Raw genomic sequence first — 27350 nt, forward strand, 5'->3', positions numbered from 1 at the left:
CGACAGTTCAACTGAGCAGAATTCTCACTGTTCCGGAAGAATAATCGTAAGAATAAATTTCAAAGCAGTATAATAACACCAACAATAATAATAATAATATTAACAACATAAGAGGGTGCAAACTACCTTAAAATTTAGAAATCTAATGTTATTTTCTCTTTCCCTTTATTTTACTTTTCGACATTTTTTCTTTATCCTTCAACTCCACCATATTCTCTATCTTTGTCTCCGTCACCCTCTTTTGCATGGGGGTCGTTTGATCGTAGAGTCCTCGCGGGTGAATTTGCCACGCACGTGCCCATCAGGCTTGTACACAATATTGGTGTACACTCCGACATTGTATGCAGGGGCTTCTCTTCATATGCTGTAAACGCGATACGAGTGTTATAACCAAAACGTGTATGCTTACACTGACATTTGGAGCTCAACCATCGTCACGAGCGAACGCACTAGTCTTTTTCCCCTTCTAATATTTTTCTTTTAAGTAAATATTCTTCGTCTCTTGAATTTTGAATATTTTTCTTTAAACAAAAGCAGATAAATTTAATTTTTATTTTACAAAATTACCATTTTTATAAACATTTATTATTAATTTTTAATTATTAAGTGATAATAATAATTATAAAAATGATTGTTTACAGTTTGTGTAAGTGAAAATAGAATTTTTAATACATAGGAATAAAATCATTGGTAAAATCTAGTGATGACAGTTTTTTTTTCCATTAGTTTACAGTGCTGTGTAAGTAATAAAAGTGATGGTGATAAGTGTTAACAGTGGGCAATTGTAAAAAAAAATATCGGTGACTGAGAACTAGAGTATCGGCAGCCAATGAAATTTTATCTAGATGAAGCCGGACTACAATCTGGTAATTTTTAAATCCCAAGTAGAATACCTTATACATATTTAGAAAAAAAAAAAAAATAAACTATTCAAGATAAGGAAATACATGTGTTATGTTCAAAGATTGAATTGAAATCATAACTTGATTAAAAAAAAAAATTAGCCTTGAATAATATTCAACATTTCCTCTTGTTGATTTGGAGTACACTCATAAAGTATATAAACTACAAGTCATTTTTATTGAAGGATTTTATTTAATTTATGTTGGTAAATTACTTGAGTTTACATCCACAATAGTTGAGTAATTTGAAAACTTTTTTAATTTTCTTCATATATAATATACGGTATTATGTTGGCTATTATTTATGATGTACAATAATCTTAAGATATTAGATGTTGAAGTAAAACAACTTGTGATGAAAAAACTTTAATTTACAAGAAGAAATATTTATTTATTATATAAAAATAAGCTGATCTTACTGGCAAGTATTGGATAATAATTAGTGTTAACACCAGAAGCTACATAATGAAGGAATTGGGATGAAGCGCACATTGGCATCAAGCCATAAAAACTACTGATTATTTGTTATCACGTCATTAACATCAAGCCCAAGTCATCGCGGATTATTTCCATCTTCAACACATGAAAATAATAAACAAACAAAATGAGGAAATAAATTGGTTACTTTATTTTTAACTGATTTTCTTTTAAGAAGAGAAATATTGATAAGAATACTTTGAGACCATCTTCTTAGTGAATTAAAGCTCTTGAGAGTACGTAATGGAGCTCGAGAACAGAGTACCTGGTTTTTCTAGTGCCTCTTTCGATCTCTAAAATTAATTTAAAATCATCAATACCACGAGTGCTTGGAAGACTTTGAAGAAAAATATTCTGTGATGATTAGACATGCAACCCGGAAGGTGTTCAGCAACAACAGTGTTGTTAATATTTATTTTTCTGTGTATTAATAATATTTATGGAAAAACAACACGAGTTTCAAAACCTGTACGTATACCAGGAAGTTACATCGAAGTTGTTGAAGAAGTCACGTGTTCAGAGGGAGTTATAAGACTGACTTGTCGTTCATTAAGAGCTTTTCTATTTATTCTTGAAGCTCAGTATTACCGCAATGAGGCGGAAAATTGTTATGAAGTAACAAAAGTCAAACGAGCTATACGCCACAAAGAATATTGGTCGAGATATCGAGGAAATACTACTGTCGAGTTGAAGGGAAATTATATACATGGTGATGATGAACACAAACCAGTTGTTGACTTGAGAACTTCTTTTAATAGAAGGTAAATTATTTATTATTCATATTTACATTTTTATTATCAATTATAAAAATCAATAAAATTCATCAAATTTATTTTTAAAAAAATATTCAATATCAATTACTTATAATAAATAATCACTTTTGGTGCAGCAGAATTCTTGTGCCAATTAATCAATGCATAAATGGGATCATTTAATAAAAAAAAAACTATATCGAATTGGATTATCTCCAGGGTCACCGATTATTTGTAGATAGTTATATTACGTAAAGTCACTGTGATAAATTTGCTTGGTCATCAAATCAGAAAAATCATTTATTTATACAATTTTTTTTCATTTATTTTTTTTCTAATACCAGGATAGTTTTAGATTGATGATAACAAATCAAACTCTACTTTAATATATCTGAATCAAAATCATCTAATTGATTTTATTATTGTATACTACAAAATTTATTCAGCTGAATCAATTTTCCAAGACTTATTAAAAATTCCTTGGAGATCAGAATATTTGGGATCAAATATTTCAGAAATTTATTACTGTCTCAATGAGTTAGGCATATAATTAGCTAGGTTCATGGACTTATTAAATAACTGATTATCAAAATCTAACTATGATTAATAATAAAAATGAGCATTATTAAAATCAATACTATAAAATGAAATGAAGTAATACGAGAAACCATGACATTTTTTTATTATTTATGATATCAAATGACTCTTATTGCAAAAAATGAAATGAAAAAACAATTTACCACAAAAATGTCATGAAATAAATAAGATCTTGTTATAAGAATAAAAGTTAGTAATTAAAGACGAGTGAAAAGGCAGATGTGTGGTTGAAAATGATTATATTGAATATAGCATAGCAGCCATCAACTAGGGAGAGAGATTATTCCAAGGGGGGATTTGAGTACAACAAAGCGTTGATCCCTAAATCACGTCCTACCATTTTCACTATACGTATGTATTCCTAGCATAGTACACTAGGATTACTTGACGTAAACTTGAAAATATTTTCCAGACTAAGCATCTGCAACGTGTTTCCTTGGGGAATAGTATTATTTATTCCAACTTTAAATTATTTACGCTTTCATTCTTTTTTATTTTATTCTCACATTTTTCTCTCATGGCAAGCCTTCAAATGAGAATTTAATATCAACTCAAAGAACAAAAAAAATAGCAGAGATTTTTTGTTTTGATGTTGATCAAACAATTGGCTCATGATATAGAAGCACAATGATCATTTCAGCATTGAATAAATATGAGAATGAAAAAAACAATTCTAACCAATCTAATTAATGTGAATATTTATTTAGCATTTAAATGAAAAATAGATGAAGAAATAAAAAATGTTGGTTAATGTTGGAAGTGGTTTCGAAAAAATTATTTGCACTAGAGAGAATATTGAAAAAAAACTAAAAATAAATTTGGTAACAACCCCTGAAATATAAAAAGAGGGTAAAACCACTGTTCTTATCCATCAGCAAAATCGTGAGAGCTGTCGATTCCCTACAATAATTTATACGTCATACTCAAATGAACAAAGTATAATTATATTATATATACAATTTTTTTTCGCAATCCCCCTATTAGATTTTCATATCCTTTCTCTAGTCCATGCGCCCTTGACACGATGCAAGTGATTAAAAGTGAACGACGAACAAAGCCATTAGATTTCGATGCAAATGAGTAACGATTTTCATTTGAATTCATCCATTAATTAAAATTCTTCCTGGACTAAGAAATAATAGATTTATCCCCAGGATTAATTATTATTGATTAATTTTTGCTCATGCTTTTTTTATTTCTTATTTCAAGGTGTTCTGGTCATCATCACTGTCGTTTCAACATCTCTGAGGACCATCCAGGCCCATCGAGATGGCAGCCAGCTAATTTACGGCTTAAGTACGCCTGTATACTTGGTAATAATAACAATTATTCCCGCTTCATTAATTTATTATTAATTAGTTAATAAATTTAAACATTTAAAATAATTAAATAAATGATAAATATGATGTAAATATGCTTATAATTCTTAGAATGCAAAATTCAGATAATTTATAACTGTCCCATTAAAATTCGTTCCCTTTTAATGATCGTTATGTTTGCTATTTATTAGTTACTTAGCTTGCATGAGTATGATTCGTATCACTAGACTGTCACAGTCAACCAGACCACAACTGCAGCTTGCATTAGACAATTTATAAACACAAATTTAAAAAAAAAGCCAACAAGCGAGGAGATTAAAATCATAATTCAAAGGCAGCTGATAGTTTTATTCTACTCTACAGGCAGCTTACAGTTAAACCTGGGGTTAATGTCACCTTTTTTATAGCTGGGTCAGTGAACTTGACTTGATAATAAATTACAATCGACATAAACATTTTTTGTATTACAATCGTTGCCATTTATTTTCCATCATCTCTACCTTGATTTATTTTATTTTTTTGTTATTTAAAAAATATTAGAGCTTTACTGATCCCTAAAATGAAGCTTAAACAGGAGATATATTGTTTCAAGTGATTGTGAAAATTCATCCCCATGAAATAAAAAATAATCGTATTTCAAATGTGCTATAAAATAAATAAAAGAGGTAAAAAAAAGTACACAATAAAGCACAACCTGTATGCATCACCCTTTGTAACAAATAACATAAAATCAATCGATAGAGCATTAATACACAATACCAGAAGGAAATTTGAAAGCAAATGTGAGGTGGATATTTTTTGTGACTGACCTGCAAGCTATTGCCACCCCTGATGTTGAGCTCCATCCCCACATCTGCTCACTCTCAGCAATCCCGGGGTGAGTCACTGATCGAAACTCGGCCAAGGGCAACTTTCCTAGCGATTTGTGACTGATAATCCAACCCCTTCAACCTGGAAATTAAACAAATATTATTTACAGATGGCACCTATTTTAAAATATAAATATTGTTGGCTTATTTATTTTATTTTATAAATATTCAGTTGAATTAAATCAGTTAAAATTAATTATTTATAAACACTAAACTTATTCCAAAAGTACTACTAGTAAGTAACACTTCAAAGTATTTGTCAAAGAAGAATTTAAATTTTAGAGACAATAAAAGAAAGTAGCAAAGATGGAGTAGTCTAGTTTCTAGAAGTAAATTAATTCAACAAAACATCATTATTAAAATTAGCAAAGTTTTCATATTTTACTTTAACATAAGTATTTAACCGGTAAAGTTTGAACAAAATTCATATTTAAACTTTTAATATGCAAAAAAACATGATATTAAATGATTGTTTAGAAACGGCAGTAAGAAAATATTGCAACACTGAAGTGAAATTAAACAATAATGAAGGAGGATACATCAAGACACCAGGGTATCCACTCTATTATCCTGGAGAGTATGCCTGCGTCTGGACTTTCCAAACAATTCCAGGTCAGCGGGTTTCATTACAGTTCCATGACTTTAATATACGCAGTAAGTAAACTTTAATGAAAATTTGACTTTTACAATCTAGACCGAACAGTCGCGAGGCTTGACTATCAGCTATTTTAATTATTATTTTATTTGAAGGTCCTGAATCCAATGGAAATTGTGTTGACGTAGTGAGAATTCGAGAAAATGGCAAAACATTGTTTGAATCATGTGGAACACGTGCTGGAACAAGAATTATTTCTGAGTCAAATAAAATCACTTTAGATCTCATGTCTGCTTCCAAAGTATTTCCTGCTAGAGGACTTTTGCTTCAATATCAAGGTACTTTTTTTATTTATTATTTTTACATTTTTCAAATACTCTAAACTTTTTTATAAATTTCCTTTGAACCTTTTATTCATTTGTAAAATAATTTAACTCATTATAGCTTTTTAACGCTGATTGGTAGAGTGATTGTTACTTTCCTATCTAAAGTTATAAAAAACTTTTATAATTAGTTTTAAAACATTACTCTAGTGCAGAGTGCACAATGGTGTGGAAAAAGAGTCAAATGAATGCTTTCTAAACTTTTTTTTCAATATATGGAGTTCAAATAAGAATATTAGAAGAAAGTTTTCATGACATCATTCGGTTCAATAGCAAACCATTAAAACTGAAGGAAAGAAAATAAAAATTCTATTGTATTCCCTATATTGATACAACCATTTTTAATTTAACTTTATTATTTTTAAATTATTCTAAATACTGAAATAATTGATTTTATTATGGATAATTCCAGCTATTGGTTGTCCTGCTATCCAAACACCAAATGGAAGCTTCATCTCCAATGACACTTTTAGCTCTAGAACTTTTGAGTGTCGTTCTGGAACAGTCTTTCCCGATACTATGCAGTCAACAAGAACTCTGGACTGTCAAAAAGGACATTGGAACGAGAGTATTGATAATCTACCCAATTGTGTTGGTAATAACCTTTTAATATATTATAAATTATGGGTAGTAATTGGTAGAAATCAATCATTACGTCAAGTCTGTTTTAAATTTTGTTCAACACTTCTTCAAGTAAGTCAAAAAATAACTTTTACCAGTTTTCAACTGTTTCTTTTAAAAAATCTTAATCATTTTCTAGTTAGATTCTTACCTAATCTGAATTGCCTATAAGAGTTTTCCAACATTACTTTAAGCATCAATATGTATTATTCTGATTACCAATTTATTCATTACAATTAATATCTTTCATTGAAATCAACTATTTTTACCAGAAATTTTTCATTGAACGACAGCAATCATTTTCATCCAACCTCTGATTTAAATAACATTTAAATTTTAAATAACGTGAGTTCAGATAATTTGTTAATATTCTCCTGAGACAGGATAGACTCGAGTCCATTAACTTAATAAACAAAACATTCCACTAGGGAATTTTCAAATAAAGTACATGCTAATTTTATAATAAAACTATGTACATCAATGTATTCATATTTTCATAATTAAAAAAATTATTTTTCTATTTTTAACATAAAAAAAAAATCAATTTATTAGCACTTTTATGAAGCAATAATTATTTTACAGTTCTTTAATATTCTAATATAATCATTTTTTCTAATGTATTATAATAAATTAAGATTGCAATCATGATTATTATACCTACGACAATCATTTAATTGTATTATGATTAATGATAAATTCTTGTTTAAATAGAAATTCCTCCCACAAGAAACACTAGCTCATTATCATTTCATTTACTTAAGTAGTAAGTTGATGCTGATACCAAATATTATCAAAAATAAGTCTATTTTCTGCTGATGAAAGAGTTTTTATTCTCCATGTAATTTAATTACTCTCTAGGCTCTTTGATCTTTTGAAAAAATATTCATCTGGTTTTTAAGAGCAAATAAGAAATAAAAAGTTCAGCATATGATAAATAAAAAACTAATAATAATAAATGAAAAATGAATGAACAAAATGAAGGATTTAAATAAAATAGGCCATCATATGTATAAATATAAAAACCTACAGTATAAATAATTGTAATAAATTCATAGTTTTACACTGATGATAGCAGTGATAATCGGGTTCGGTTAAAGTCAATTGACGGCCCTGAGATTTCCGCAGGGAACCCCGCGATCTCACTTATTTTTCAAAGGGGCAAGACAGGGAAGATGTGAATTCAGACTCGTGTGCGCATGGTAGGGATAGAAGGGAAGGTCCGCGTGGGGTAGAGTGCGTGTTCTTGAACACTTTTCTGATGACGCCAGTTGCCTTCATACAACGAACACGTGTGTCTAGTTTGCTAAATCCTTATCTGATACTTTTGCGATTCTGATCTACAGTTGTTCTTTCAAGGTTGGTTGTCCAATTATTTACTCCTTTCAATTGTAACAAATATTTCTTGCAATACCTTAACATTCAATTCTTCTTTCAATTATTAACTTATTTATTTATTTAATTAACAATTGATAAATACTGGTAATCATTGTCCGACTTATTTTTATTTAATCAATTAAATAATTATAATCAAATATTGCTGCCTATTTTCGACACATATTGATCGGAAATTTGTACTTTAATTTTATCTGAAGAAGTGTATTTTTAGCATCACAGATATTTTGAATTTTTCTAGAATAGAAGACGAAAGCTCTCGTTCAAATTCAGTCATTTTCAAAATGATATTAATGTGTTATACAAATTAACTTTAAATTATTATTAATATGACAACAAAGCCCACTCAATAAATATAATAATTGCCATTGGATGAATGAATTAAATAATTAAATAATTATTCCAATTAAAATAAACCAAACATATTGTATTTTTTCTTACTTAACCGTTAATTTCTTCACATTTTAATAATTATCATATTTTTCTTTTCCAACTGATGTTTTATTTATTAAATTCATTAAAAGAACATTTTAAAATATAAAATACTTTTTAAAACCTATTCAAGGTATTTAGAGTGTGAAAAATTGTCAAGCTAATACTGAAAAAATTTCCTTGTGTTTTTAATCAACAAAATGTAGAATTATTTACTCGTTAGAAGCACAAGCAAATTACTGAGTTCAATCTGCGAAAACCTGCGGAACAAGTCGTGCAGTTCTTCTTTTTGTTTCCTTTCTCTTCCATCAAATATTCTTACTCTTTCTCTCTTCTTCATTCTTTCGACTCCTTTTCAACATACAGCATCAGAAGACACAAAAAGACAAACTAGTTGTACATATTTCTTTTCATTATTTTTCTTTACTTCTCGTCGGTTCTCTTTTCCTACCAATTTCTATCTTAAAAATACATTGTCTTAATATCAAACAAAGCAGAAAATGATGCTAAATATTTCTCTTTTTGTCCCATCATCTTCGTCCTCTCGTAATTATCATTGCCATCAGATAGAAAAAATTATAAACATGCCAGAACTAACAAAACAGTAAAGTCTAGAAATTGAATGGAAAGATTTGAAAAGAAAGGGGTTTCTTTTAGTATTAAATGTACCTACATACATAACTGGCGCCAACTTTCCAATAATTTTTTACAACACAAGCATGGAAAGAATAAAGAAAAGACGAGACGAACAACGAAAAGAGAAGACTTTTCCTCCCTATGCTTGAACGAAGATTAAAAGAGAAGACTGCTGACTTTTTACCCCTCGTTTCTTTGTTGTCGAAGAAAAAATTTCATTAGAATTTAATAGTTTGCGTTATCATGTTATCACCACTATCATATACAAAGCCTTTTATTGAATTTTTCTACAAGCCAATATCTTGACATTTTTCACCTTTTAGAAATTTTTTCTTTGTCTGAAACATCTAGGAGATTTTTTTCCTCATATCATATTTATTAGAATTTTATAACTTTTTTTTTTTTTCATTACTGTTATTAAAAATTAATTATTAAAGTTCTATACTTTACAAAGCCATGTCCCGAGTCGAAAAATTTCGATGGGTTGTACATTGGTTACATTGCTTTTTAGAAATACAACCAATGTAAAAATAATTTAAATTAAATTTCATTTTCAATGTTTAAGATGACATTGCTTTAACATTTTATCCTTTGCATAATTCCCTTTTCTGTAGTAACAATGTCAATTCAATGTTATCAAGGAAAAGAAAGAAGCAATCTAAAAATGATGAAAGCAATGTAATCATAATACAATAAGAAAAATAAAAATAAATTTAGAACTACATTGGTATTGACGTTGGTTATATTGCTTTTTTTTATTTTTGGTGTTCCCTTTCCGGTCACCCATCCATCTATTTACCGGCCTAAATGTTGCTTGACTTGAAAATCGCGCGTACCGTTCGATTCCCACTGTGCTACATTGATTTATAATTTTTTTTTTTATTTTCTGTTAATAAACAGTTGAATTCTATGTACAACAGTTGAAATATTGTTAGTAATAAATTACCATTGTTACGAAATATTTAATAAAAAAATAGGTCTGAGCACACTTTGTCTGTGCTAACACGACGAACTTCCCATGAGTAATTGTTTATAACAAATTTAAATAGTTGTAATCAATGTTTGTTGAAAACATCCAAATACATGTGATATACACATTACTTATTCAATAAATACAATTTTCAGTTGTTTATAACAAATTCATTTTGTTATAAACAATGCGTAATTGTTAAGAGTCATATTTGGTTGTGAACAATAATGTCTAGTCAATGTTGACTTCATTTTCAAATAAAATTGTTATTTTTCCGCTTAAAAGTATTTTAAATAGTTCATCTTTTCATTTATTCGTTAATAGTTTTTTTGTTATAAAAAAAACGGCTTAACCGAATTTGTTCAAATTTCTTTCAGATCTTCTCTAAAATAATATCTTTCGAATAAATTTTAGTTGAAGTTGATATTTCAATCCATTCTTGAGATATCGAAAACGAAAAAAATGCTGACGTCTGTACAGACATACGTACGTACGTACACACACGCATCATTCTAAAAATTGGTCAGTATGCTTGCAAATATCATGAAACGTGGAGATATGATGAAAATTCAAATTCCACCAACCGACCCAATTTCAATAACTTCCTAATGGGAAGTTAATAAAAATGAAAACAATAATCATCCCTTAACGATGTTCTTTTTTGACATTGATTATATCACTAGAAACTATTATCAATGTAACCAATATAAACTCAAGATTCACACATGAAATGTTTTATAATTCTTCTTCTACATTGGTAACATTGCTTCATATTTTTTTAATATTAGTTATATTGCTCTAGATGATTAGTAATGTAACCAATGTCAACTCAAGATCTACATGTAAAACCTTAATAATCTTACTCTTACATTGCTAATATTGCCATATATTAATTTAACATTGCTTATACCATTTTCAATGTAAGAATGATTTTAGCAATGTAAAATAAAATTTTTTAGCAATGTATCCCATGTAAAAGTTATGTTATAACAATGTAATCAATGTAAGACCCATCGAAATTTTTCGACTCGGGGTGTAATAAGTGTCAAGTAACTCAAGAATGTTTACATTAATAAATTGAGTGTTATAGTAGATAGTGGGGAATGATAAAAGCAATGTAGAGTTCAAAGAGTTATCATCAAAAAACTCAAGCGTAAAAACTATTAATTCCTTCTCCTCCATTTCACATCACGCCACCCGATTCTCCAGGGAATAAATAAAGAAACAACGTGAGATAAATTCAGTTACTTGTTGATCATTTATGAGGTGGTGAACTATTTACCGTATTATTTGTAATTACGATAAATTTCCTAGTTATCGACAGTTTTGCCATTTATTTTCAATAATTCTTTCGCGTTATACCAATCTTATATCTGATCAATTAACTCTATATCATTGAAAGGTACCTTGTGTGAATTAATGAAAATTTATTGTCTGATTTTAAGACACTATGCTCCGAGTACAGCTTCAATAATTCGTTATTTTTTTTTGAGATTTACTTTTTTGAAATTAATAATTGAAGATGTTAGTGGATGAAGGTTATATGTCACAAAATTATTTTTTAAATAAAAATATTATTAGTTGCTACTCAATATAATACTTTTACTTTTAAAAAATTATTTTCATGGCAAAATATTGTTCACAAACATTCATAGGGGAAGAGAGGATAAATTGAAACACTCTGGGGTAAAGCCGAGCATTTATAGTTTAATAAATAAATTAATATATATTTCAATAAAGTCACATATTAATGGATAAATAAATAAAAAAAATGTTTTAAAAATTTCTAAGCTTATTTTAATAAATTACTAAATTATTCTATGGGTTCTGCTGTGCCCTCATTTCTCCTAATTATTTATGCAAAAAAATTGAAGTTAAAAAAAAAAGCAATTTAACATCTTTAGTTAACACTCATGTCTTCAATTAAATAAAGGAGATTTTTTAAAAAATTAATTGAATATAGATATAGATTTGTGCAAGATAGAGTAAGAGTAAAATTCTAGACAAATTGATGAAATTTTTCTACCTTTGTACATGAGTTATTACCTCATTTTTCAACAAATATAATATTCCGTGCAATTCCCAGCAGTTTTTGTTAGAATGAACAGTGTGTGTGTGTGTATTTTAATTTATTACACTTATTCTTGAATGTGTGAAATTAACAGAATGCAAATAATCATTTTGTTGTAATTATTTTTTCTGATTAAATCTTCTCAACATTATTAACATATGAAATACTATTTTTTGCATATACAAAAAGCATAGGAATTTTTTTTTCAATTTAATATTATACATAAAAGTATGCTTTAAAAATATTTCTATTTGTTAAAATTTTGTTATATAATTGTAATTAACAATTGGAATATTTTTAAAAATTTTATTCGACTGTTTTTAAAATGAGCATCAAGCCGGGGAATGTTGCTCTTATTACGACGATTTTATATTTCCATCATGGTAATGAACAAAAAATTTGAAAGGGTCGGATAATGAGTTTAATAAACGAATAATTACCAAGCAAACTCACTAATGGATTTTTTCACTAATTAAATATTGAATGATGACTTACTTCTGAATGTTAAATATCGACACAAAAAAAAAGTTGGTACTGGAAAATTAGAATTTGATTAGAAAACCGATGACAGAAGTACCTTAATTGATTAACAAAAATGACTCTAGTATTTTACAAAGCATGTTTTTTTTTTTTTCTTTTTTTGTTTGAAAAATCAACTTGGGAAAAATTTTATCTAAATAAGTTGAAATTACTAATCATCATTTTTCAGTATTTTATCTCCAAGTAGCACAATAATTGAAACTTTATCTATCAAAAGCCTTGAAAAATAAATTGCACCAATGTAATTACAGACACGAATGCACTTCTATATATGATTCGATATTTGATTTTTATCATAAGTTACTTAAAGCATTGTTTTTGATAAAAATTCCTCGACAAAAAAATAAACACAGGCCCCAGAAAATATAATTTCGAATAATTGAAGCATTGTCGATAACTGGGACATTTATTTTGAGTGAAAAGCAAAAATATTATCAAGGATTATGACAGGATTCATTAAAGCAGATGACTTTGGCTAATGCTGTACTAATAAAGTTATAAAGTAAAGATAATAAGAAAGTGCAAGAGAGAAAACTTTTAAAAAGAAGAAGACGTGAAGAGACTTTGGACGTTTCTCTGACTGTAGAGTAAAAGTAGAAGGGAGCTAGGGAAGCCACAGAGAATTGTACAGTGTCGTGAAAATTGTGTGTGAGATCGTGATGCTGATGGTTGCTCCCAGCTGACATTGTCAACATTGTTATTTTATTTAACATTTTTATTACTAACTCAAAATTATAACGTTATTTTTTCAAATATATTTGTGAATTATATTTTAAAATTATCAACATGATACGGATATTTGCTGACACGTTTAGGAATCTTATAAGTGAGTAGAGTTATAAAACCTAATAATTATTTGTTCTATATTTTATTTAACTGAAATAATTAAATTTATACATCATTTTTGAATTATCATTGTGTCATCATTAATTAATATTCATTACTTTCAACATCTCACTTTAATAAATCAAATTCATTTCAGTTAACTATCTTTTTCAAATAAAATTTTTAAACTCTTTAAAACTTTAACTGTCTTATTTTTTAATAATTATTATTCAAATATTCTTAAAAATTTTATAATAAAAATCTTTCTGATTCTATTTTTATCACAATTAAAACAAATATGAATCAACTTTTTGAATCAAACACAATCATGAACAAATAAAAACTAATTAAAGATAAAATATTTATTACTGTGATTTAAACTCATTAAGCAAATACAAAAAAAACGTAATTTTCCTTTATAAAACATCCTGTTATGAAAACATTTTGAATATTTTCCACGAATGATGAAACACTTATTGTTTGTTACAACCACAAGTACATTATTTATTTCATTAAAAAAAATTTAAATGATTACTTCAATTAACTGTATCATTAAATTTATTGATACAAAAAATTAATTTAATAAATTAAATTATTTTTTTTGAGACTATAATAAATCGAGAAATTTTATTATAAATTTATTACAACATATTTTAAGTAATTATTTAATATTATAACAGAACCATAAAAAATAACAGAATTTAATCTCAAGTATTTTGAAGGTAAACTTCACTATGTTGTATCATTTCTTAGTAATGGAAAAGAAAATCCGTATAGTAAATATGTAAATTGCGTCATTAATAGAGGTGAAATAAATATTTGAAAGAGTGATAATAGAAAAAAAGAGTTCTTTCATAGGAAAAATGTCTTGTATAGCTATTATCATCATGCTATTAACATAAAAGATGATCAAAAAAAAAATATTGAAACCTTCAATAGGTATTAGGTTTTTCTATAATTACATGAATATACAAAAATGGTTAATGACATGTTATTAATATCCATACATGGATGATAGAAAACATTGATCTTCATAGCACTGTATTTACATAATCAAATAATTTCTGGAAAGTGAAGAGAAATTTGTTTCAATGGAATATTATTTTAGATTAATTTCATGTAATTTTGTTTTAGCAAAGGAAGTTGATGATTTCTATGTTTGATTTTTTTATCAAACTAATTTTTATCTGAATTACCAAGGACATTTTCATTAAGAGCTTTAATCTATCTTTATTCCTTTATTGCTGGTTTCGAACAATAGCTTTCATTAATTCGTCTTATTAACAACAATAGAGTACACAATAATGAGGAAAATATTTATCGTAAAGTTATTTTATGAAGGAAAGTAGATGGAATAATTATTTCAGTAGAAATAAATTTATCTTTAATGCTAGTAATTAAAATTAAATTTTGACTTCAGTCTAACTAATTTCAGTTCTATTAAATCACAAATTTATTTATTTCCTCTGTGAAAAATAATTAGAAAAAAATCTTCTGATTAATAAGAAATGAATTACACTTTAATATAGAATAGTTGATTTAAAAAACTTATTTATACTTTCATTGATAATTTTATTTAGCCAAACATAAAACTACTCCAACATAAATTTATTTAAATTAAGAACAAATAAACAAAAAAACTCTCAAAAAAATAAAAAAATAAATAATGACTAAATTGCCAAAACTTGAATAATTTTCTGAAAAAGTGTAGGTGAACCTCATTTAAATTTTCTTACCATTAAAACCATTCTTAATTATACATAGAAAAACCTAGATCTCAAAATTAATCACTACTATCAACAACAAAGACATGTTCATTAATGATTATTAATGACCAACGATAAGATTTATTTTTTTTTAATTTCACTTCATCAAGTGCAAACATGTCTTGAAAAATATTTTCTACAAACATTATTATCTACCAATTAAAACAAAGTGCATTACCAACTCTTATTGATCAGTTTATTTAAATAATCAATTCATGACTTTGAATATTTAAACTCTTTGGTGTGCTTTGGTGTGCATGACCCACATGGCAAGAGTGTACATATCCGAAAATGGAGTAAACTCAATCACCCTTGGTTGTGAATTCAATTGACTCCTTTCTATATAGCTACTGTGCTACTGTACATCAACCATACAGGCATCATTTTAGAAGCCTTCGGTCTGCTTGACTCATTTGATTCCCCTCAGTACTAGCCGGGTCTTCGTACGCGGTTGTTATTGTCTTCAACAACAAAAGAAGTTCATGGTGAGCGATTGAATTCAGACAAAGAGAGAATATATTCTAGTGTTGCCCTAACATCACATCATCTGACCACAGAAAAGTCAAGGAAATTTCCGGTAGGATACTACTACTGATAAACTACTCTTATTATCATCTTAATAAAGATCTTCACATGCATTACTCCAATGTGATATATCGTGATGGGTACATGCTTCAAGCGTGATAATTGATAAGCTTTGTAAACCATGAAAGGAAATATGATAGCCTCAACGTGACCCCAAGTATAACAGTTCAGTATAGTAAGTGCACGTAGCATCATATCAACCACATCAAGCTCCTTCAACTTCATTTCAATATAACAATGTTTCACATAAATATATAAATATAAATATTGAAATCTTCTAGATTTATTAAAATTGATCTGAAGAAATATCAACTACTTATCATCAATATTCAATTTGTGACAAATTTTGTTATCTACATTTTGCAGATTTCTTTTATCAAAGCTTCAAAAATTTTCGAGGGCCTTTTTCAGGTTGATATGACTGTAATCAAGAGTTAGATAATGGGGACATTAAACCAACAATTAAGCTTAACGTGAAAACACTTGTTTCATTGTCAAAGAGGCGTTAACTAATGTCCAATTAAGATAACTTTAGGAAGTTTTGTAATGATAGAAAGTTCTTTTTATTATTATCAACTTATTGATAAATTTATCACAATTTGAAGCTTTTTAGAGTTTATAAAAGAATATTTTTTATTAGTTGTAATAAAGGATCTTCATTTCAGCATAATGAAAATCAGTTGAATGAATTCAAAAAGCAATCTTTAAACGTTTTGAAGCATTACATTTAATAAAGTAAAATCAATATTGAGAAAAGAAACTTATTTGTAGCAATATAACCCTTGCTTTTTCCCCTACAAATAAAGAAATCGATTCTATTTCCAGTCCTCGTACAGATAAAAAAAAATTATGTAAAAGGTCACTTTATTGCTAACAGATTAGATAAATTTTATTAAGTACTAATAGTTATGGGAAACGACAAATAGTTTTATCAATGTCCTATATAGTTATTCATTTCAAAGAATCCATTAAAGAGTTTTTGAAATTTATTATGATGGAAAGCATTGTTTTATGATTGATAATAAATTAAAATGGGCTAATTAAAAGTATTTTCAATATTAAATATAGTAAATAATGGAGAAAGAAGTACTTTGGAATTGAAATCCTTCATTATTAATTCAATAGATAAAAGTTATATTCTTTAAGCATTAATAACGTTATCACCAGCTGTAATTTCTCAATTTCCTAATTGGTTAAATATCAGAATGATTCACAAAGTAATATACATTAAATTCAATTTTAATTCTATATCATTTAATATTTATAATAATTAGTGCATGAAATAAAACTGATTAGAAACTATTTTTATTATGTGTGTTATCACCAAGTAGATTAAAAAATTATCCTACTATTTTCAGCAATGTTGATTCTACTTGAATAATAAAATTCTCTTATTTATATAATCTTTCTAAATTGAATAATAAAACAAAGTTAATCTTTCTTTATATAAATTAAAAAGAAAAAAAAAGACAAATATTAATTTAATTCTTTAATAATCGGATTCATAAACTCTTAAAATATCATATGATGATTTATCATTTACTGATAACAAACTAATTGAATAATCTAGACGAACATTGATAATTATTAATCAATTATTCGAATTTCGGACTTTCTATGAAATGAAAAGACCTATTTAAAACAAATTGTAGCCTTTTTTAAAAATATCTATTGAGTTGTAGGTAAAATTATGATGCATTTTTTTCAAAATAAAGTGCGTCATGACTTTTCTGACAACCTAATAATTTATCTAATTTTTTTTTCTTAATCTTATAAAAACATTATTCTTCAGTTCCTGAATATTTATTATGTTCATTTGTATTTAATAAACAATAAAAGTAATTAATTGTGTATTGAATATAAATAAAAATAAATAATAAACATTGGATCAAGGCCAAATATTTCGCATACTCGAAGAAATTTATCCAGATGAGTAATTTCTCGGTACGCTTGAATAGCTAATTTTAATCACTCCAATAGTCTTCAATGCTTGAAAATAAATATCAATGCAGAATATTAAATAATAAAAACTAAAACAACAATATTTACTCGGACATTATATCAATAAATCTATCTCTGGATATTTTCCAGTTGAATAAACAATTTGCATTGTTTTTTATTGATAATAATAACTATCATCTCTTAGCTACTATTGACAAAGAATAATTGATTAATCAATTGATAAAATAAACAAATAATTAAATAATTGAATGAATTATTTATTTTTTTCAGCCTCTTCAGCGATTATTTTAAAAGCTAAAGAAGACGATAACCACCTAGTTAGCCTATCAGGTGACAATATTCACAATACAGGGGTGAGAATTGGACGAACAGACAACGCAGTCGTAGTAGAATCAGTTTTGGGTATGGATTCAGCGCAGACCAATATGATGAAGCAAGCAGACTTTGTTGTGGGTCAGTAAAATATTTTATTTATTTATTTTATTCTTTATAAGAAACTGTGTTAGGTATAATAGGATGAATAACTTGGTGAGAAATATTTCTGTCATATTTTATGAATAATATATATGTCTGAGAAACTTAAATAATATATTTTGCTGAGAAAGTTCAAAGTTTACTGTGCCACGTGTGGGAGAGGGTAGGGATCCCGTTGATGATTCAGCCAACAAAAAAGATATTAACTGCACAAATGTTATTTATCAAGTTTAAATTATTTATTTATTCATATGAAAACGTGTTAATTATTTAATACTTATTTGTTGAGAGTCATCTTTTGCTGATAAATAACAAGAAAAATAATCTCAATAGAGATATAAAAAAATATTAACTTGGATAAATAAATAACATTGTACATATTTTTATCATTGTGATAAACTAATTGAGATATTTTTTTGTTTTAGATATGGTTGTGCCATCGATACTCATTGTTTTGCTATTCGTTGGCAATGCAGTTATCGTTTATATAATTTTCCAATACAGGAAAAGGTAAGCAAAACATTTATGAGATTCATTTTTTATTAATTAATTATTGCTTTACTATTCTTTAAAATAATTCTAAACCATACTCTATTCATTAGTGATATAATTAAATTTCCGAAATGATTGGTACTAGTTTCCTCATTTAGCCATTTATTTATTAGTTTAATTATTTATGTAGCTCAATGTATTAGTAACACTACGGAATTTATTGGCACAGTGATCAAGTTCATTACTGTTTTTAATTGAATTTACATTCAATACAAATTGCTTACAATGGAATTGAAAAGTATAATTTTTGGGTATAATTAATTATCAACACTAGATATTTTATCTGTATAGAAATTTACTATTTTTTAGAAAAAAAAAATAGACTAAAGAGAATAAACTTTTTAAATAAATTTGCTAACAATTAATTCATTATAAATTTCAGGAAAGTACCAACGATAAGTTCTGGAGAAGAAATGGCCTTACGACCACCAACAGACGTACCGCAAGTCTGACTACACTCTTGTTGTTAATAAAGTACATAATGAAATTAGTTTTAAGTTACTAATTACTAACTCTACGGTGGTCTAAAATTGAACATATATATATATATATACACTCATAAGCCTAATGAGCCAACAAAGTCTTAACAAAGACGAGTTTGTTAAAAAAAAAAATAGATTAACAAAGGAAAAGTACAGATCATAAAAATAAATGACAGAAAATAACCGTTTGTGTACTGAATAATATACTGTTATGTCTTTTGATGGCATTCATATGTTAAATGACTGGAAAATTATGCCAATTATTATAATAGATAAAAAGATACCCTATGGTGTATCAATTATTGTTCATTTTCGTTTTTTTCATTCATAAATTTATTCTTTTAATAAATAATTAAATTTATTTTTGAGAGTTATCTCAAATGTTAGATTTAGGAATAGACAAAAACAATGATGTTTAATAGATAAAATTTATTATAAAAAATATTGTAATCAATTTTCACATTGGTAAAAAATTATTTTTTGTTTTAAATTTGTCATATATTCTTCGTAAATATTTTAATGATATTTTGGCGTGATTTGTTTAATAAAACTATATTTTTTAATTTATTAGTTCGAATTATTTATTATTGTTTTTATGTTGAATTGCGTTTATTTAAAATTTTATTTCTTAAAAATAATTTATACTTTTCTTTAAAATTAATCAAATTCTAAATTGATTGAATGCCAATTTGAAAATTGATAAAGAAAAAAAGCGTGAAAATATCAAATTTACATACTTTATAATTTTATTCATTGAAAATGCCTATTTTTATTTACTAAAAACTATACTGTAGAGAAAAAAATTCCTTTTTTATTGCTGTATCATAGCTAGTATACACATAAATATATCTAACTTAACATAATTATTATTATTTTTATTATTATTAATATTAATTATTGAAAACTAGTTCATTAACAATAATATAAGCAAATATTTTTTTTATATATATACAAATTACAAAAATAAACTGTCAAATATCATTGAATTGCTAATTATTATTTAAGGTTAAAAATATTTTTGCAAAGGTTCCCCTAATATTTCCTCTAAAGTTCTAACAGCATTTTGTGTAGCTCGCTCAATTTCTTCATCTTCATCTTCTAATAACTCCGCAAGGAATGGAATTGTTTCGGGTAACAATGGCATAAAATCTTCACCTAATTTCCTGGCAATTTCAACGATGACACTTAGAGCAGTGCTTCTGACATGAGGTTTTGAGTGGCGAGTTTTCAGTAATGTTTGATAGACTACTTGTTTGTGTAAGGAGTCATCTTGAGTAGCAGATACAAAAGAAGCAATACAAGGAACAATAATGTCCTTAGCTCGTTTACTAAATTCTTCTCTTTCTCCGATTATGTTTTCTATCTGATCAACAATGGGTTTGGCTATAGTCTCGAATCTTTCTTGATTAACAAAATTCTGAATGTCATAATTAAAGATATTATATAATGTCGTAAGAATTGCTTCAATTAATTCAACTCTTTGCGATTCATCGGTAATCAAGTTTTCTGTTGGTTCTTTATTAACAAAAAGATTATTCTGAGATAACAACATAGCCGCATGTTGTAAAAAGTGTCCAGCAAAGAGGGTAAAAAGAGACTTAAGAGCTTCCGCAATATTCTTAGAAAGTTTATAAAATGTAATATTTCTCAACTTTTTATCAGGATTTGTTGCAGCCCAGTCATAAAGTTTGAAATAAAGTGGTGTAAATGTTGCTTCGGACAATTTAAGTATCAGCATTACTAAAGCTTTGCTCACAGACTCTTCAACGCAAACGATATGATGTCGGTTGTCTATAATCTCGTCATCAGTTTCCATCATTTCTTCACAATTATTTAGAGCCTCTGAAGTCTCTAGATGCTCTCGAAACTCTAGAACTTTAAGGAAGAAAGTTGCGAGATCAGACATAGCAGGTCGAAGATCTGAAGAAACTATATTGGTAAAAGCCTCAGCAAGAATTTCCATTAGAGCTGGAATACATTGATATGCTTTTTTTTCTACGAGATTATGATAAGTTTTAGACACTGCTGGTAGTAATACTCGCAATGGAATGCAATTGGATAACTTCTGACGAGTAGCTTTAATTCGTACAACTACTGATTCAATTTTGGGATTATCAGAATCCGTATAAAGTGATGATAATCTACACAATTCTGATAAAAGTTTGTCCAAGTAAAGAGATAAAAAGTTTCCAAGAGATTCAACAATTTTTTGGAGAGCACTGACAATACTTAGAACAACTATATCCGGAACTTCCTGATTGCAATATTTTTTTAAAAGTCTTATTATTTCAGGCATAAATTTGTTTAGATGGCTGATGGCATATGTTCGCATTGATCCACACAATTCACCAACACAAAGTACGACAGAACCAAGTAGAGGTCCTTCTTTAACTTTCATAAACTCTGTTGTGATTTCTAAAATTGATTTGAACTTGTCTGGATAATCAGGAGCTAAATATTTAGCCAAAAGCTTGAGAGTTATTAAAGCAGTTTGTTGAATCACATCCATTTCTTGGCTCAAGATCATTCCTTGTTTTTTAATTATTTTTATCAATGGATCTATTAATTTGAGAAGATCTTTATGGTCATCTACATTGAATTTTTTCTTTTGAAGACGAAGATTTGTTAATTCGAGAACTTTTTTTCTAACTGACAATAAATCATGGTTGATAAGTTTATTTACAGTTATAATAAATGAATTATTTGGTAACAAGCCATCAATAGCATCTAAAATTTCATAAAGATGATGAAGTAAAACTTTCCAGTATAGTCCTTTAGGCTTTCCTTGATGTATATCAGCACTTTTAGATGTAGATTGAATTATTACAATTAATAAAACAATAAATTCATCATAAGATGGGTTTATTTCTGCGGATTCTTCAGAACTTAAAAGTGCTACTCGGTTTACAAAATTTAAAGATGACAAAAGTGCACTCAAGAATTGTACCACAGTATATTTGTAATGCCTCAATTGTTTAGGCGTATTCTTCTCTACATTAAATATATAGTTTTTCTTGAAAATTGGTCGTACATCAGCATTTTCGTCAAGTTCTACTGGTAATGATTGAACAAAGTGAAGAAGTTTTATGCAAACATCGATTAAAGTTTTTGGAGAAAATTCTTGAGAAATTGATAAAGCAAATTCCAATCTTTGAGATGACATTTGTTGACTAACAGAATCATTTCCGTGAATTAAGACATGGCTTTCAAAAGTAAGAAGATAAAAAAGATAAAGATGTCTCTCAAAAAGTTGAAGAAGTTTTACAAATAGTGGAATTCTTCGATGCTCAGGAATATCTGGCAAAGAAACAATAAAAATTCGTAGAACTGTGCAAGCATGAACTTCATTATCAACTACATTAATAATAGGAATGATGGTTTCAATAGTTTTTGTGATAATTTGCACAGAATAAGCATCATCTTGTCGTAATACGGATCCTCCAATAAAAGTGAAGATAGGCATGATATTATGAAGTGCAATTTGAAGATTAGCCACTTTAAAAAGTTCAACTAGAACTAAAAGTGCATGATGATGTGTTTGCGGATTCTGTGACTGCCTAATACATTGAGAGACAAGATCTACTTGCTGATCGGCATCAGGAATATAAATATTTTCACTAACTAAACGATGTATCGTTGATAATAGCAATTGATTAGTGTATTCTAGTGGACTAGGTTCTTCACATCCTAAACACATTCTTAATAAATCAAATAAAGCTGGTATCAGAAGTTTTTCATGTACTATATTTTCGGCTCTTTGAATAAATTCTAAGATTGTGATCCCTCGTTTCCACGCTTTAGTGTGGACAATCTCTGAAGACATAGTAGCTTCTTTAAGTTTTGATAGTCTTCTTGCTTTAGCAGTATTCATTTTAATTTTTTCTTCTGGTATTTTTGCATTTTTCATAGTTTTAAGTTCATTGATAACAAGCTGAGCATCAATTTTAACTCGTCTAACAGTTCGATTTGCTACTGTAACAATACTACCGATTTCACAATCTGTCACAATATCTACTAGCTTTGTTAAAATCTTCTTTTGAAGGTCAGAACTTTTTTTTCCGCAATTTTCAAAGAACATTTCATCAATTTGTTTCACTAAAATAATACTGGGTGTTTGAATACCCTTTTCTGTTGGGATTTGGAGTTGATGATTACTTATTGCTGCTTCAAAAAATTTCCAGACTTCATCATCATTTAAAATATCAACAATGACACTATCAAAACGCTGTAAAATATTTTTTAGATTCATTTTAGCAAACGTTTTATTTTCTTGTTGTTGTTGAATTTTTTGCAGCAATTTATGACCTTGTGGAGCAAGTTTTTTAACTATTTCCGTTCCATTCACATGAGTTAAAACTTCCAATAGTTGTGCAGATATGTGAACAGGAGTCTTAGAATCAGTAACAATATTAAATAAAAATTCTCGAGCTTCTTGATATTTTTTACGAAGATCTTTTTTAATTTGCGATACCACATCAGGATCTGGAGATAGTAAAGTATATAATATAAGTGATATTTGATCAGAATCCATAAAAATTTCCATAGATCTTGAAGACAGTTCAGCAAGTAATGTTGAAGGACCATCCATTTTTGATTTTAATGTTTTAGAAATTGTATTTAAAACTTCTCCAGCCGCTTCTCTGCAAAGTTTATTAGGTCTTGCTAAAGCAATTAGCAAATTCGAGATGAACATTTGATCATTAGAAATCCACTGAAGTGAATCACATTTATTTAGAATTATTAAAACAATTTTTAAAGCATGTAATGATGTCTGTACTTGTACAGGTTTAATGAAAAATTGTGAAAGAAATCGTAACATATCTCTAGAAGACGGGAAATGTCGTTGGAAGAATATTTTTAGGCACCAAGAATAGTGTGTATGACGCTTTGATGATCCTAAACCTTCAAAGAATATTTCCAATAGTCTTAACACTAGTTGAGCATAATCTAAATCATCTTCAAAGTCCAAAAGAGGGTTTGATTGAAGATCTAAACGCCGGTGAACCATTTCTAATACATAAGTACCAGCTTGAAGAGGTAAAATTCCTTGTGAAGTCAAACTTAATGCATCCTGGATTTGCTCTCCATTTAATTGATTACTCATTGATAAGCTTTTGACTCTAGGATACTGTTTAATCATTTTTGCAGCCATATCAATAACTTCTCGAGCTATCTTTGAGTGTAGAGAGCCAACAGGAACTCGACAGACTGATCCAAGAAGTACAAGATTGAAGAATAATGTTGTAGCATCAGTCAAAGGTGACAATTTCATTGTTGTTAAAATATTTTCGGTCTTGGGAAGAAGTTCCCAGTTTAAAATATTATGAAAAGCTGCAGATCCGATTGATTCTGCATCAAGAATATCATTTAAATCATTTTTCACTGCTTGCAAATATTTATTCTTCTTTGCAAATTGACTATTTAGTACTTCCATTGCTATTTCTATCTCTTCTTCATTACTTGGAAAGAGATAAGGAAGTGTAGCAACAAAAATACTCGTATCATCGTCTTCATGACAAACTTGAAGCAAAAGCTTTAATGCTGGTTTTGCCAAAACTTTCTTCTTTTCTGTATGACATTGAGACAGTAAAGTCATTACATGATCCACTAGGATGTCAGTTGGAAATAATTTCTTCAACTTATCTACTGGAAATTTCAATAAAGAGTCTACAACTCTTACATCCTCATCATCAAATCGGTTTAATAATGACTTAGTAATCATCTCATCAAAATTTTCAGTAAGTTTAAGATTTTTTGATAGAATATCAATCGCTATCATTCGCTGTTCTGGTAAATAATGATTTAATCTATCCCACGCATCAAGAGATTCTTTAGTACTTTTTGCTCTAGAGTAATAAGTCATTAAAAATTTAAATTGCTCTTTAGATTTATCATTGCTTTCACTATTTTTCATCAGATCTTTCAGGAATTTATCAAAGCAAGTTGCATATCTAACTTCTATAAAACCATAAATTTGAGAGAGAAAGTTTCTTCCAATTTTCGATAATTTTCCAGAAACTATGCTGGGATTAAGTGTATTATTTAAAATCTCGCTAACTTCTTTCTCCTCTAGAGGAACCTTCTCAAATATTGTTTTAATAACTTTTTTTTCTTCTTCGTATTCATCAGGATTCTTTAATACATATTTTAAAGCTGATTCCAAGAATAGGTACAAAAATTTCATGACGTTAACTGACGTATCAGTTTTAATCTTTGTTATTTCATCACAGAACCAAGACAATTTAAAAATTCTTCGAACAATCTTATTAGAAACTGTTTCAAATGAATTTGGAGTTGACTCATAGATATAGAGAATGAGAAGCATCACATCATTGGAAAGTGTTGGACGTTTCAAAGCTTTTAAAAGTAAATATTCTATTGTTTCTTTAGTCAATTGAGTTTTTGATGATAATTTAGCAAGAATCATGTAATTACCAGCGGCATAATCAATCGTAGAACTAGCTAAACCTTTAGCTAAAGCTGGTAATAAATGTCCCACTTGAACTTCTGTAATTTTTTGTGCTCTTTCAATTGCTCCAATAATCACCATTGTGTAAAAAGCAATAAGAGTGCTTAAACTTGATGAATCTTCACCATGGATCGATGTCGCCTTAACAATGTGAGTACAAAGTAATTTTAAAAATCCATTATCAGTAGCCACTCGATTAACAAGTGTAAGTGAAGAAAGTGGAACTCCTGGTTTTTGCAAAGGCTCCAACCAATGCCATTTATCAGCTTGATCAGACAAATCTATAAGCTGAAGAGCCCGCACAAAAATTCTTGTCTCATGATAAGGAAGAATTAGCATCAAAAAAGCATCTTTATTGAACTGATGAATTTGAAATCGAAAAATCAACCATTCTAATGCTTTATGTGCTGTGTTGAGTAAAAAGTATGGTGAAAGAAATATCAAAAATCGTTCAATTTCATTATCTAACTTCTTGTTAACCTTGCTGTTATGAATTGAACGTTGTAAACTAATTGAAGATCGAGCAAAGAGTGTAGACTCAAATTCTCGAAATGAATCAGATAATCTGACGAGATCGTCGAATCCATTTTTACCTAGTATAACAAAACAAATCAATTAGTAAGATGAAAAAAGAATCTTTATCCAGCCATCAAAAATAAATTGATAGTCTTGATTATTAATTATTAACATGTAAAGCTTACCAATATTATAAACTGTATCTCGATCAAGATTTGCAGCTTCCTTAGGATCAAATAAAAGACTGGGCCTTTTTTTATCTTGCAAAAGCAACGATGTTTGGGGTGCACGTAATTTTTTCAATTGTTCTGCCAAAGATGTTGACATATTTAATCTAGAAAAATATTATTAACGGACTAATAAAGCTGAATTTTTAAGAATATCGTAAAGAAACAACCGGTTAAATGAGATAAATAAAATTTACTAACCTCAAAATGGTCAATTGTAAATAATAATATTTCACACAATAGTGTTCACTATTATTTATTGAATTATTATCAATAAATGATAATTAAATATTCACGATAATATTATTCAAGTATAATTAATATAAAAAACCAAATTTATTCACGTTTTTCGATAATTCGAGGTAAAAATTTATTTGTCTACCTCTACATGACTACACGTGGAAACACAGACTATCGGACGTGTGAGGATGCTTACAGTCAATACAAAAGTTTACGTAAACAAACGGCTTGAGGGCACTGGTCGATAATTCTACGAAACTTGCGCAGTATTCTGCGCAAGTAAACTTATTTGCGCGGGAAAGGCGCAAGATTCTTGGAAACGAGTAAGAAAAGTAAGCTTTGTAGAAAAAATTAAAAAAAACAAAAAAAAAAGACTCACCAGTAGCAATGGTTAATTTCAATTTCATGATATTATCCATAGAAAAATTAATTATTGAGGAAACACACAAACTATAATGACATTAAACTTCACATATTTTATACAAAACTAAATATAATTACCAAATAAATCACATTACAACAAATACTTATTTTTATACATGTTACACTATCAATTTATTTATCACATTATAATTTTAAAACTCACGAAAATTATTGATAAATCTGCAAAACTCACTGACATTATTCTTAATTTATCTGGTTTGAAATTTGTTTATTAAGTAAATAATATTGTTGTGTAAATTGATTGGATCGAGA

At 27.9% G+C, this 27350-nt stretch overlaps 2 protein-coding genes across 2 annotated transcripts; one reads left to right on the forward strand and one right to left on the reverse strand.

Annotated features, from left to right (window-relative positions):
- The first annotated feature begins 1282 nt into the window (after positions 1–1282).
- On the forward strand, positions 1283–19352 carry LOC118065974 (uncharacterized). The gene is made up of 8 exons (XM_035081622.1): positions 1283–2140; positions 3938–4041; positions 5394–5570; positions 5667–5849; positions 6307–6489; positions 17965–18147; positions 18594–18678; positions 19103–19352. The coding sequence occupies exons 1-8, from the start codon at positions 1749–1751 to the stop codon at positions 19170–19172; spliced, it is 1377 nt and encodes a 458-aa protein (XP_034937513.1). The 5' UTR covers positions 1283–1748; the 3' UTR covers positions 19173–19352.
- A 608-nt stretch (positions 19353–19960) lies between these two features.
- Positions 19961–26811, reverse strand: l(2)k09022 (HEAT repeat containing 1 homolog l(2)k09022). Its single transcript, XM_035081616.1, has 3 exons — positions 26616–26811; positions 26373–26521; positions 19961–26264 (listed from the first exon to the last, which is right to left on the reverse strand). The coding sequence occupies exons 2-3, from the start codon at positions 26512–26514 to the stop codon at positions 20209–20211; spliced, it is 6198 nt and encodes a 2065-aa protein (XP_034937507.1). The 5' UTR covers positions 26515–26521; positions 26616–26811; the 3' UTR covers positions 19961–20208.
- Between the last annotated feature and the right edge of the window lie 539 nt (positions 26812–27350).

Source organism: Chelonus insularis, unplaced genomic scaffold (genome assembly GCF_013357705.1).
Source record: "Chelonus insularis isolate UGA/USDA-ARS -01 unplaced genomic scaffold, ASM1335770v1 contig_324_pilon, whole genome shotgun sequence".
Taxonomy (NCBI): Eukaryota; Metazoa; Arthropoda; class Insecta; order Hymenoptera; family Braconidae; genus Chelonus; species Chelonus insularis.